Below are 14,355 nucleotides of genomic sequence, written 5' to 3' on the forward strand. Positions count from 1 at the left end.
GAAAAGAAATCAAAGAAAATATTCTGCACTCCTGTTACATAGTTGTGTTGGTTGTGTCTTCCTCTTCCATGCCATGCACGCTTTCACTAATAATTTTCTTCATGTATCACAATTGCACTCAATAGGTCCAAGTGTTCTAAAGGAATGGAATTTAAAATGCAAAGATGAAAACTATGCCATTGAGGGTGGAAAATGGGAGTGAGGTTTTTCTTTTTTCCTCCTTGGAAAAATTGATGATGCTGCAGTATGGTGATGTATTCTATTTGTTAAAGTTTTTGTTTTGGTTTGGTTTGGTTTGATTTTCTTCTTATTCCTTTCCCTTGGATGTGATGCTAGAGTTTTTCACCTCCAATTTTTATGTGGCAAGGACCCACACTGGAGCTGTCAGTCTGCGAGTTACAGTTTGAATTTTCACCAGCCCTGCATAGAGATGAATGAAAATCTCTGCTCCTAAGAATGAATGTACCTTTTCTATAAGGTTTGAGCTTTTGTTTACTTCCCTGGCAGCAATCAAAGTTTCTCTGTTTATACTGTTAAGAATATGATTCTGCTTTTGGGCATTGCTATCTCCAATCTCTTTTAAATAGATCCAAATGTGAGGCCTTTCCCTAAGGAAAAAATAGAATAGTAACTTACTTATGTTAATCTCCAGTTTGTTTCAGAAACAGGGACTACCACCTCTTAGGAAATATTGTTAAAGCTCAGTACTTTTTTTTTTTTTTTTTTTTTTTTTACACCTCATGACCTGAATTGCAGTTCTCTGTCATGATCTCTTAATTTTGTCCAGTCTGGTACAGTTGGTGCTTTCAACCAACACTTTCTCTACCTTGTTAGCTTGTCATCTCTGCTACCAGTTGTGTCTTTGGTAGAGGTCTTAGACTGAAAAGCAAACGTAGTGACAATCTTCTTGATGGGCAGAAAACATCCTATGACATCTTGATCAACTACCAGAGCGTTTAAACACTATTTATAATATGGAACATGGTCTGTTTGTGAATAGACTCTTTGATTTACAGTCTCATAAATATTAGGAGGGAATCTTATAAAGATCATGAGCTGGTGAAAGAGTAATTCTGCTGAAACATAGAGCATTTTCCCTTTGACTTGTGCATCTTTTCTTTCTTTTTTTATTTTTTCATATAAAAATTCTCAGAGAAAGTGGATAATTTATTTTTAAGTGACCCTAATTCAAGGTTATGCCAATAAGATAACTGTCTTTCACTTTGATTTAAATGTTCCAGACTTTCCTTTACGCAAATACTATGTTGGCTTCATTTCCTTTATAAGTAATCTTGCTCCCAGCATTACCAGCACACTGGCTCACAAGTTGGTTCACAAGCAGGTAAGTGGGAACTTACTAAATCTATGTAAAACTCAGGAAGCCTGCTTGGATAAACTAATGAAAGATGCAATATTATTCATGTAATGAAATTCTATATTTGTAATGATCCCTAACATTGTTCATTTTGCAATATTATTCTCTAACATAAAATTTCAGAAGTTTTTTGCTTTTTGTTTTTTTCCTCTTTTGTGAAGCTTGAGTAAGATTTTCCTCTTTACAACTTGAGGTTAAGCTTAAGTACGAAAGCTTCCACTGATATGTTTCTTATCTTCTGGATACTGCTTTTCCCCAATTCAAGTCATTTTTTTCACTGCATCAGCCAGAAGTCACACATCTCTTTCTAACTTTCCATCAGTGAGTCTTCTTGGATCTGGACTGGAAATGATGCAAGGAGTGCTACTCCTACCAGTTACAGCTTTCCAACATTCACTCTGCTACAGCAAGACCAAATTCTGTTTTCACTTAGTCTCGTGCAGGTATTGAGCAATTCCATTGCATATCTGATACTATTACAGATATTCAGCAGTGTAATTGACAGAAGACTGAACCTCAGTGCACCCTGATTGCCAAAATTCTTAGATATTTAACCCTGTGTTAGCCTGCAGCACGCAGCTGAGGAAGGCAGAGCATAGCATAAGTTTGTCTCTGAAGGAGCTTTGAAGGAAAACCTGGGCAGAGTAAACGCCTATATTTAACATACATTATTGCAGATACCTGCGTTAACAGTTATTCTTCTACTATCCCTGTTTTTTTTTTTTTTTTTAGACTATAAGCAGAATCCAAATGACACCACACATACACACATATGTACACTTAGTTCTGTGATACCTGTGCAGAAATGGAAATACTTGTTTACGACAGCACCATTCCCATGGAGCTCCAGATCCTAATGCGTGGAAAAGACAAGCAAGAATGACCTAATCTGGCATGTCTTTCTAAACTTCTCACACCTTTCCAGAAGTGGGTTCAGATAACAGCACTCCTTTTTCAATGAGACTTTGGCTACTTCTACCTGTAGGAGAAGTTGCATCAGCACTGGATGCCAAGACACAATCAGAGTGAAGCTTCTTGTGGCCAAATTTTGTGGACTTGCAGAACTGGGGTTTGACACTCCCCTTATTTGTTTTCTTATCCATTACTTCTCCCTCCCAAACAGACAAGCATGAAGACAGCTCTTAAAAGCAGCATCTCAAAGAGATGTTTTCTTCACCCTGCACCCATCATATAGGTTTCCCAGAGAAAGTAATCACCTGTTGAATTAATTTTTAATCACTGTCTTTTCATTATTTTTACTTTTTAGCATAAAGAGATGTAAGTATATTAGTTCTGTGGCAAGATAAAAAGCACAACGGTATTTTTAAGTAGCTCGCAGGAAAGAAGCTCTTGTTTCTTTTGTGCATTTTGTCTCAATAAGACATATAGGTTTACAAGATAGTGTGCTTAAACAGGAGTGAATTCAGTGTAAATTCACACTCTTGTATTCTGTCATTTAAAAATACAAAATATTTTTCTAGTAGTTCCATCTATTTTAATCTTTGTTTTATTTGCAACTACTGGAGCATTCACAGACAGAGAAAAAGATGGATGGCTCCTAAAAACCACCTTGAAGACCAGCTTTCTGTAGAGCAGAAACATAGAACTTCTCTTTCAATAAATGGTTAATGCTTTGTTGTACAGGAGATTTCCTTCATGCTTGTTAATAACAACATCTCTGTGATGGCACTATTACTGACAAACTTAATGATTTACTGGAAAGAGTAAGAACAGAGCAGTGGCCTCAGAAATGTCACTTGAAGGCCTCTTGATTGATCTTTACAATGATCCCAGAGAACTATTTGTCCTGTATTCAAATTCACTATTATTTTTCATTCCTAGTAGGAAGTTACAGTTATACATAGGCTTAAAATTCATTTATTCTGCAAGTAAATAAGAAATAATAGTGTAATAAAAGCAGTCTGTAAAGTCTGAAGCACAGTAACTAATGCTTCAAAAAGAAACATGATTCAACCTACTACAATCTTAACAAAGAAACATATATTCAGCTGGTGTAAATAATTGTAACTTGTCACCAAGTCATACCAGTGGATTGAGACTGATACACTAGAGTGAAGGATGTAACCCAATGGTACAAGTGCATCAGGGTTTTAGTTTTTTTTCATAGGTAGATTTTGTTGTTACAAATTACAATAGACATATTTTTTCTTTCTTTTAAAGAAAACAATTTTTAAACAATTTAAAACAATTTTTAAATTAACAGTTCTTAAAAGGAATAGTAGCTTCTTGGAGAGTAGGACTCCATGTATTTCAAAAAAAATAAACTCTCATGATCACATCTACCGTCCAGCTACAAAGATGGGGAAACCTTCACCGAATTTCATTCACTTCTCTTCTAGCTGTGTACTAAATGACTTGTAAATGTTCCCCTCCCAGCACAACATGTTGTGTGCCCTGATGAGAAGGCCCCTCAAAAGCGCGAGTACTGGACAACGAAACAAAACCAGTCACTAGTGTATTCATGTGTTTACAACCTTGATTTTGTTCAAGTTTTATTTTTTCTCTCATTTGATTGCTCATTCTCAATAAATTGCCCATACATTTGATAGGAGGAGGGTTATTTCTGCTAATGACTTTATGGGCATTCTGGCATTATTGCCATCTCATGGCAAGGAAAATATTTTTATATAACCATCAACTTTCATGTTTTGTTTTGTTTTTTTTGTTGTTTTTTTTTTTTTTTTTTTTTTTTTAATTCTAGAATTCTAGATACTTGAGATAACAGCATTGCTTACAGTCTCAGCAATTGTATGTGAAAAATTATAGTGCCTAAAGGAGTTAATCAATTAGGAAACATTTCATGACTTTTCAGCTTTAATTTATTTTTCTCACTGTCATTTTAATGGTCTTTCTCATTTCCCTCATAAATATACTAAATAATTCCTTTTTTTTCTCTGCTAATGCAAAGATTTTAAACATATTGAGAACTCAGTCCATCTCTTCTTAATCATTTTTATTTTTCTTATTTACAACATCTTTGCAGGGCTTGCATAATGTTTTGAATGAAGCTGCATGCATTGTATGGAGAGAAATAGTCTTGGCCAAAATAGTTTCTGCATAACCTAGATGTATTTTTCATTGTTGACAGCAAAGTTGTGTCATATCATATATACCTAAGCTTAACTATGAATGAGGAAATCTGTGTTTCATGAAGTGACATTTCTCCTTATTCAGAAAACAAACATGTAGCTGTATTATTTCAAAGCTGATCTTATGGGGAAAAGGAAAAGATGTATCAGTAAGAATTAAACCTGTCTTTTAGATTTTCTTCATCTGTATTCTTTGCAAGGCCTTCAGTCTGTCCACTTTCTGATCCAGTCAGAAAACTCCTTTGTACAATTTTGAAAGTCAGGAAAAAACAAATTATATAGATTTTTGTTCAGCATATATGACATTTAAAATTCCAACAAGAGTGATTTGCAGCCTAATTTCACTCTAGAAATTCTGCTTAATGGCAAGCCATAGCATAACTGTATAAGAAACATTTTGCTAGTAATTAGTCCAGTTAGCATACGTGTGACTTTAGGTACACCATTATTTTTTCTGTATTTAGTTTGCATGTGTGTACATTTCCCTTTTATTTTATCATTGCTGTCTCTTATGTCTATCAGTGTAAAGTTATTTCTATGAAAGTACTCGACATTGAAATCATATGGAACATACTCATTATTCTGATGCACCAAGACACGTATATAACAAACAATTATCTAGGTCTGATGCCAGTTAATGAAAATGAAGTTAGGCTACATAATGTTATATAGTGTCCTGGGAACATGTGAGAAAGCAGACTACCTGTAATCAGCCATTAATATCTATTTTGTTGAACACTAGAGGGAGATCAAAGCAAAAGAATAAATGATCTAATAGCCCATGGTTGCTAATTGGACTTGTTCATAAAATTTCAATTAATGACAAGATGAAATACCAGATATCATCTTAATTTTTCACTGTAGTTTTCTCATGTCCTTATTTAATATTGTTTTAACTATAATGTAAAACATTCTAGTAAAATGTTTTTTGTTTAAAAAAAAAAAAAAGACTGCCTATATCAATATCTCAATTAATACATTCTGTATAAAATAAATTTTTCATATGAGACATATACTTCAATGAGAAGATTCATTTTAGCAGCTTCAAGATGAAACATAAACACACAGTCTATTTGTCTTACTGCTCTCTGAACACGCAGGACTTTGTTCTTGTATGTGCCTGCAGCAGCAAGCAGGGAAATGTTATTTTTCTACCTTTGTCAGAGAGAGTTCTTCCTGTCAGACCTAAAGATAAGCAACTAAGTCTGCTCACATTCTGAACAGAATGGAAATTGGTGCTGTCACTCTTTTGCAATCGGAACTTCTGTTTTGTTTAGTGTTTGCTGAACAAAGTTTGTAACATAAAATGTCTTTTAAAATGCAGGTATTTGTTAGTTTTGTGTAAAAGAAAGTTATCAAATGCACACTTTTCTACTCTCCCAGTTACTGCTGGGAAATACGAAGACTTTCCATATGATTCCCAAAGGAAAGGCCCATAGGGCGTTGAATAATTTCCGTAAAGGAAGGATCTGGTTTATCAGGCCCTAGCAGAGGAGAAACTCTGGCATCTGAGCTTCAAAACCAATAAACTATTCATGCTGTAGCCTGCGCAAAACCTGTTATGCTGCTAGGAATGCCTGAGCTAGATGCAGTCAGCAAGGTGTTGGGACTGGTTATTGAAAAAAAAAAAAAAAAAGTGTTCACAGAGGGTTAGGTCACCTGAGTACTGTCACTGAGCACCACACTCCTACTGCTCCACTTCCTACACATGGTAATACATGTGTAAACATGCTATTGTTATTTAGGGAAGAAAAGGTTTGTCTAGGCTCGAGGGAGATGACAGAAGTGAGAGGCAGGAGCAGAGAAACATGGAGGTGGGAGAGGAGAGGTGGAACTCAGCCTTTCATCACAGCAAGCTGCTATAGTGGCTCAGGGCTTGCTGTGAAACCATAACCACTCAGTGTCACCAGTCATCTCTCTTCTATACAGGAAAAAAAAATAAAAATAGAATGTTCCATGTTTTGTTCACAGCTCAGTTCAAAAAGAACAATATTTATCCATTATTAATAACAAAACTGTGAAGCCACCCACAAGCTTCTTGTTCACAGTGTTCCTTACATGTGACATCTGGGAGAGAAAAGTTTTCCTCTGCTGCTGCACCACAGCACCAACACATCACACATTCTCTGTAGGTTTGGCAGCTCGTGTAGGCCAGACACTCAGGAAGAACTGTGCTGTCATTAAAGTTAATCAGCATTTTCTCAGATGTTTCCTGCACACCTTGGGCCTGTCCAATAAATACTGAGGATGTTTCACATGTGATCTATTGCTGTTTCATCAAGCAGACATAGGGTTGATTTTTTGTTTGTTTGTTTGTTATTGTTGTTTTGTTTTTGTTTTTATGCAGGCTATGCTGAGGTACTTTAATCATGGTCACCTAGAAGTCAGTAAAATACTTTAAATGCTTTGTAGCAACCAGTAACTCTATCTTCAGCTATGGCCAGAAATCTATTAGACCATATATTAATAGAATCATTAAGGTTGGAAAAGACCTCCAAGATCATCTGGTCCAAATAGAGCAGAGCCTTTAGGAATCAGCAAGCATAATTCCTCTGGCACATTTACTTTAAACATATGTAAAGAACTATGCAATGTCCTTTATTGCAAAAGGAAAGACAGAATCGGACTCTGGGTGCTGTTCTTATTCACTTCTTGTTCAGGGCTAAGCACACCTGGTAGACAAAAGGAAACACCCGTTAGAAAGTGTAGGGAACAGCCTGTCCTCATAGCTTACCTTCTGCTAATAGGCACCGTCCCCTCCATCACCATGAAAGCCATTGTTTACCTAATGGAAAAAAAAAAAAAAAAAAAAAAAAAAAAGTTGTTCTTTCATTTGCTTTAAACACTAAATCTCCACATCAACATTTTTAAGTGGCATGTTTCCATCTTAAATGCATTGTACACATGGAAAAGCTAGAAACAAGCAAAAAGGTAGATATTTGCGGATTTTTTTCAAATTTATTTTGATATAAAGTTGTAATGGCTTGAATTGAAGTCACTGAAAATGTATATGGCTCCCATCTATGGACAATCACATGACTTGTACTGTCATTTTCAGAAAAAGAAAGCAACACCAGGCAGCATAACCAGCCACACACTCCTTGTCCAACCATGTCCACCAGGGATTGATGTTCCACTATGACCAAGTTCTAGAAGGGGAACCATGCTGAACAGATTTCCAGGTGCCCTGATGCCCAAGGTACTTTTACTTAAGTGAATGAGAGTTTAAACACCAGACAGCTTTCAGTATGAAATGCTTGAGATAAAGACATTGTTAGACAGTTGTTAACACCTTAAAGATTTTTATTTTTTTTTGATTGAGAAAAGACCATGGTATTTTAAATGTGTGTAGGGCAGGGGGGGCGGATAAGTATCTCTGTATATACTGAATGAATTATGAGGTATACTTTATGTACTGTGTCTGAAACACGCCACACTTATTCTTCTACATTCCTAATACACGACTTAAGGAAAAAAAAAAAAGTCAAAACATACAATCATGGAGACTTAATATGTTTCAAGATTTTAGAAACAAATAATTGCATCTACATAATTGGCCAGTTATATAAGCTGCATTGTCGATTTCAAAAGCTGGAGAATACTCAATACCCTTTCAATTTTCAGTTACCACCATCTGTTTAGAAAGCAAATACAGATGGGGTCCAATAGGGAGAGCTGTGGTTTTCTAGTAACAAATGAATAGAGAGCAAAGAAACATGTGAAATGATGCAGTATTTAAAGCATGCAATATCTTCTCATTATAGTTCACAGCTAAAATTATGATTATTGTTATTCTGCTGACCAGACCAGTTTATTTAACATGTTGAGATTGAAGGACGTGCATTATTTATTTATTCAATGAATAACTGTTTATACAATCAAAACAAAAATCAAAATCAACTGCAAAGTTGGTTACTCCCAGACCTTTCAGGTGCTAAGTCACTGCATTTCTACTGCACAGAAAATTGAATTTTGTTATCAATAGGCACTGGGCACACAGGAAAGAATTATGCATTTTGCCCAAGGCTAATCCTGTACAGTGCTGAGACTGCCCAACATCCACTGTAGCTTTCTAAACATTGTCATAAGCTGAAGTACTGGCACTGGCTCCTAACTGTGCAACATATATAGTGCAAACATGCTTTGCAAGTGTCAGAGTGTTATAAAGAGCTAAACCATAATCACAGTGAATAAATACAATTGACAGGTAATCCAAACTATTGGTTTCTACAATGCTGTCAGTATATTTTCCAGTCCTGGCTTCTAGTCCTCCGGTTCCCTGCTTCATGATTCTTTAGGTAAATACAAACTAAATAAAAATTGCTGGTAATATTACAGATGTACGGATTTTAGTAACTTCACTATTGTTGCCAGCTCATTGACCATTACCCTAGCTCAGAAGACTGCCACTTTCTAGATAAAAAAATGTTTCAGACTATCCAATATGACTGAGCTGTTGAATTCTCCCTCCAGGACTCAATTTAAGCATGCGAAGAAAAGGCTGGAGGTTTTTGTTGGTGTTGTGATACTTATCATTCAATTTGCAAATGTGTTTCAAACTTAAAGAGCCTTTTTTATATTTATTGCTTTTTATTCTTTAATGTTTTTTGCTACAGTCAGGGAAAATTATTATTAGATTTTGAATGACCTCGAGAAAGGGAAAATCCACATAGTTCAGCCACTGATGGGAAAAAAATATTATTGTGTAAGTATAGCACTTTTATTCTTAAATTGCTGTGTCCTATTTTTAACAATTCTGACACATAAGCACTGGCTTTGAAAGGTTGATTCTGCAGATACCTGCAAAAGATAAACCTGAGCACTACCAGAGACTGATGATGGTGAATGAAATGAACCCTCTTTCTAGACAATACAATGATGTGGCAAAATGACAAGGCATTGACAGTGGAGAGGAAGTCTGTTGCATCCAAGCTGTCTCTGGTAGTGCAACCAACACAGGAAGGTGAACTATTTTCACCTGATGACCATTCATAGTATGGTGTGAAATGACCTTGGTTCTAATTCCAGTTGCCTGTAGAAATACACATCCAAACACCAAGATATTCCTGTCTCTTCCTTTTTTGTTAGCTTTTACAACACTCTAAGGTTACCAATCATGTTCACAATAGCTTTACGTCCCGTATGTACTCTGTCTATCCCAAGCTGTTCAGAAGTGTTAAACTACTTCACACACTGTCCAGTAGATTTGTAGAGGCAAATGAATCCCATAAATGTGAGACTTACTACAGAGGTATGATCAAAATATGCATTGTGTAGATCAAGCACTGGATTTACTATCCATGTACAACACTGTATATACATAGATATTTCTGTCTGGGAAGTCTCAGACAGAAATAGTGTTACTATTTACTGCACTGAAGCATCAGACCAGGAGACAATTGGTAACATCCTTCAGGGAGTTCTAATAAAATAGACTGCAATAACCATATGCATGCTGGCATGAGAATCTCTAAAACAGTTTCTTTTTCTGGTTTTCTATTAATTGCCTGAAAACTACATTAAGTTATTTGTAACATAATCATTCAGTTTGCTGTAACTGCTCACAAGCCTTTACAAGATCTCTTCGCTAACCAACTGCTGCACTCAACCTCAAGTTAATGTAAAACTAGCAATCTTTATATTTGTAAAAAGCAGCAAATATAATGTATCATGTCATTCCTAATGTCTTATTGTTTAAGGAGCCATAATGATTATCAGGCAGGTGATTTCAGCAATATGATGTACCAGTAAAGCATTACTGAAAAAGTGTTCTGAGAGAATCAGGGCGTAACAAAGGTATTTTTGCTAACTGATTTTTCCTGTTAAAATCCCACTGAAGTGAGACTGTGTTTGGAATGTCCATGATGACTTTCTATTAAGAGTGAAAACTAAGTTGTTAAACAAATTTCTATATTAGAAAACATAAAACTTAACTAGGACAGTAGCTCTAGCTGAGAATAGGAAAATCATACCAATGCAGAGACATTGCTGAGTCTCTTGCACATGCTGACAGATGTTGACCTAATTGTCTTTGGGAATGTCTACATGTGCTTCACTGAAATGCACTAAGTTATTCCACTACAGAGCTTTTGTTTTCAAATAAGTATGGGCACTCACTTCAATGCTTTCTTTTAAGACAGCTAGTAGCTTCCTTCAATCAAGTTCATATTTTCTGGTGGTCCAGGTCTCAGCACTCTTCACCACACATGAAGCACCTTGCTGGCAATCTCAGCAGATGATATTAGCAAACCTAAATCACAAGCCTGTTTTCCCTTAAAATGTGGCTAAACACAGCCATCTGTAATAGAGTTGATCATATTCAAGCAACAGTTCAGCTGCGCCATTTACAGATAGGCACCAACATTTAAAGAGAATGTTGCATACAAAGTAGTTAAAACTTTTGACTTCATCCTTTGAAAGGGTGTCATGGCATTTGCCAACCCTGACTATGAACAAATGTCCGAATGCATTTCAAGAGTGCCAAATACTTAAAGGCTGTTTTGAGCTTAGAAAACAGGGGGAGAATATGCCAGGTCTTAAAAAGGGGGACATTCTGAACAGCAACTGTATCTGTGCATTACAAATGGATTCACAAATAAAGATTACAAGAAAAAGTGAGTTTTATTGTCTATGGGTAATATCTGAGCCAAATTAATATCATATGTATTTACACCTTAACGAATAGCCCAAGAAGCCTCATCTTTTGGGAAGATTCTCATAGGCTTTCACATAATTTAGATCAAGATCGCTACAGAGAAAAAAAAATAACTCCAATGCTTTTATAAAACATTTTGTCTTTTAGATAGTTGTAAATACAGTCAAGAAAATATTTTCATTTAAATCTTAGTCTGTGTTAGAAATACTTTCAAATCAAAAGAATGTTTCAATTTGCAGGAAAAGGCAGCTTATCACTAGTATCTAACATGCTTCTGAAAAAACATCAATATTTACAAATGTTCAAATCTAAATTAAGGGCATTTTGTTTCACTGTTAACAGTGTGGTGGTAAATATGTTACTGCTCTGGACAACAGCTTATCTTGGCATTAGTCTCATTTGTATCTAATAATACTGCAAATCTTGTGAGAAATGCCAGACTTTCTCAAAACAAACAGCTGGCCTGTAAAGACTGCCAAATTCTCGAAGTCTGTGAAATCAGTTTCAGTAAACATGGGATGTTCATTAGTAAAGAAAACTATACTATACTATATTTTTAAAAATTCCTTTGAAGCTAACAGAGAATTTACACTTTGTTTTCTTCTGAGACACTGCAACTCTTGGAGCCATTCATTTTATACAAATCAACTTTGCCTCACTCAGATGATGGTATATGTTCATTCCACTGCAATAGCTGATATTTCAAATGCTTATTTTTGACATGGCAATTTTCTTCTTGATGTTTATGCTTGTATGTGTTTTATTGTAGGAGAAATACAGAATATTTCAGTTAAGTCTTCAAATTGCTCCAGTTGAAGGAGAAAGCTTTCATCAAAAGAAGAATGGTCTAACTGACAGGTCAGCTTCAGAGTAAAGCCAAGCCTGAGAAACAACAATCCAGAATCTTTCCACAAACAGAAGAAATGAGCACTGAAAGACCTTTCAATCTAATCAAACACCTAGGGCAGACAAGTATTCCCTCCCTTGAAAATATAAGTGATTTTTCCTTAAATGTCACTGACTGTACGCAGGTTGTGGTGCCAGAGGAAGTTTTTTTCACTGTTGCTGCTGCTGGCATATTGGAAAATCTGCTTGTCCTAATTGCTGTCATCCGAAATAAGAATTTGCACTTGCCCATGTACTTCTTCATTTGTAGTTTAGCCATTTCAGACATGTTAGGTAGCTTGTACAAAACTCTGGAGAACATCTTTATCATCTTGTGCAAAATGGGGTACCTGACACGTCGTGGGGACTTTGAGAAAAAGCTGGATGATGCCATGGATTCTATGTTCATTCTGTCTTTACTGGGGTCAATTTTCAGCTTGTTAGCTATTGCAGCAGACAGATATATCACTATTTTCTATGCTTTGCGGTACCATAATATCATGACACTACAAAGGGCTTTGATCATCTTGGCAATCATTTGGACATTCTGTGCAGGCAGTAGCATTGCTATTGCCCTCTTCTCCTATGAAGCAGCTACAGTCATTCCCTTCACTATCCTGTTCCCTTTAATGATGTTTTTTATACTGTGCCTCTATGTCCATATGTTCCTCCTTGCTCGATCTCATGCTAAAAAGATTGCCTCACTGCCCACCAGTGCAGTCCATCAGAGAACTAACATGAAAGGAGCCATTACACTGACTATTTTCCTTGGAGTCTTCCTTTGCTGTTGGGCCCCCTTTGTTCTTCACATCCTTTTAGCAAGATTTTGCCCACATAACCCTTATTGTGCCTGCTACATGTCCATATTCCATGTGAATGGGACCCTCATAATGTGCAATGCGATCATTGACCCTATGATTTTTGCATTCCGAAGCCCAGAATTACGGAGCACATTTAGGAAGATGTTCTGCTGTGCCAGGTATAACTGGAACTGGTAGATACTAAACAAAAATAACAATTACAAAAGCACACGCGTTGTGGCGTTGTGCAATGCAAATTCACAGTTAAAAATACTAAAAGTGATGCCCAAAGTAATATTATGCTTGTAGAATACTGCCAGTGATTTCAAGAGGTCTACTGAAGAATATGCATGAACTAAGTATGCACATAAGTCTTTGCTAACCAAACACCCAGAAATATTACTAATTAAGTTAATTCTGCTAATAATTTTCATGCAATAGTCTAAAAGTAACTGCAACAATTATCTTTTATCATTTCAGAAAAACTCAAATATAAATCTTTGGCAGCGAGTATTTTGTCACCCAAGAGATTAATTTATGCCAACTAATTTTGTACCAATAATTTCAATTTCAGGTGCATACTACTTTAAAATGTTGTTGTTTAAATCACAAATAAATGAATACTTGTTTCTGAACTTCATGTTTATATAAAAGTTTATGATAAAGCAGAAAATATGAACATGCATATGAACTTTGCTGGTAAAGTGAACTCATTACTTTGTTCTTTAACATCTACTCTCCTTAAAATCATGCAATTAGTATGCTCTAAGTGTCAAAAAAAAAAAAAAAAAAAGTTTTGGAGTGTGAGTCCATGTGAAGTTATTTTGGTTTAAAAGTTATTCTTAGTGACTGAAGAGTTTTTTCCAACATGAAGTCATTCTGGTAGAAAAGAATTTTGAAAAGGTTTTGAATTTTAAAACACCAAAGCCAGGTCTGGACTAGCAAAGAGAATTGCTGGCCATGTCAGCTCTCCATTAGAAGTCCCTGGGCCAGCTTCCTTTAATAAAATAATAGGTTTCACAGACAGTGAAAGAACTTTGATAAAGCCATAATTTTCTAAACATACCTCAACAAGGAATTCAAAAATAAAGTACCAGACAGACAATTCAAAGACCTCCAAGAAAGTCAGCCACCTGGATGAGGAACCAGCTAGCCAGTCTGGAAGGATGCTACAAAACAGTTTGTAATTTACAAAATCCTAGTGAGAAAATTTTGAATTGTCCTTGCCAAAATAATACTAAACTTGCAAAACTGTAAGGCAGAATAACTTTCACAGCAAAATATCCTAAAGCAGTTCAGAGCATATGGTGAGGAATTAACCTCAGATTAATTCTGTACAGTTATTCAGCTGTGCCAGAGACAGAATATTTAGTAAGAGACAGCCATGAAACTGAGGAAGTCAAAGTATGGCTTGAACAAGAAGGAGAGGAAAAGAGAAAATCTATTAGAATTCATAGATAAAAAGAATTTGCTCTTCTGATACACTAATAAAAACAGGAATTTCAAGATATGTGGAATATGGATCAAAGT

At 35.7% G+C, this 14,355-nt stretch overlaps 1 protein-coding gene across 3 annotated transcripts; it reads left to right on the plus strand.

Moving 5' to 3' along the window:
• The first annotated feature begins 1,278 nt into the window (after nt 1-1,278).
• On the plus strand, nt 1,279-13,643 carry MC2R (melanocortin 2 receptor). 3 transcript variants are annotated; one of them, XM_084507633.1, is made up of 4 exons: nt 1,279-1,342; nt 7,544-7,684; nt 9,102-9,190; nt 11,910-13,643. In XM_084507633.1, the coding sequence occupies exon 4, from the start codon at nt 12,064-12,066 to the stop codon at nt 13,021-13,023; it is 960 nt and encodes a 319-aa protein (XP_084363759.1). In that variant the 5' UTR covers nt 1,279-1,342; nt 7,544-7,684; nt 9,102-9,190; nt 11,910-12,063; the 3' UTR covers nt 13,024-13,643. The 3 variants fall into 3 exon arrangements, 2 of the variants coding, with proteins under 2 accessions (XP_084363759.1, XP_084363760.1); XR_014689024.1 differs by lacking the exon at nt 9,102-9,190 and having other exon boundaries at nt 11,910-13,460; XM_084507634.1 differs by lacking the exons at nt 7,544-7,684; nt 9,102-9,190 and having other exon boundaries at nt 1,322-1,342.
• The last annotated feature ends 712 nt before the right edge of the window (nt 13,644-14,355 follow it).

Source organism: Aythya ferina, assembly GCF_964211825.1.
Source record: "Aythya ferina genome assembly, chromosome: 2".
Lineage (NCBI taxonomy): Eukaryota > Metazoa > Chordata > Aves > Anseriformes > Anatidae > Aythya > Aythya ferina.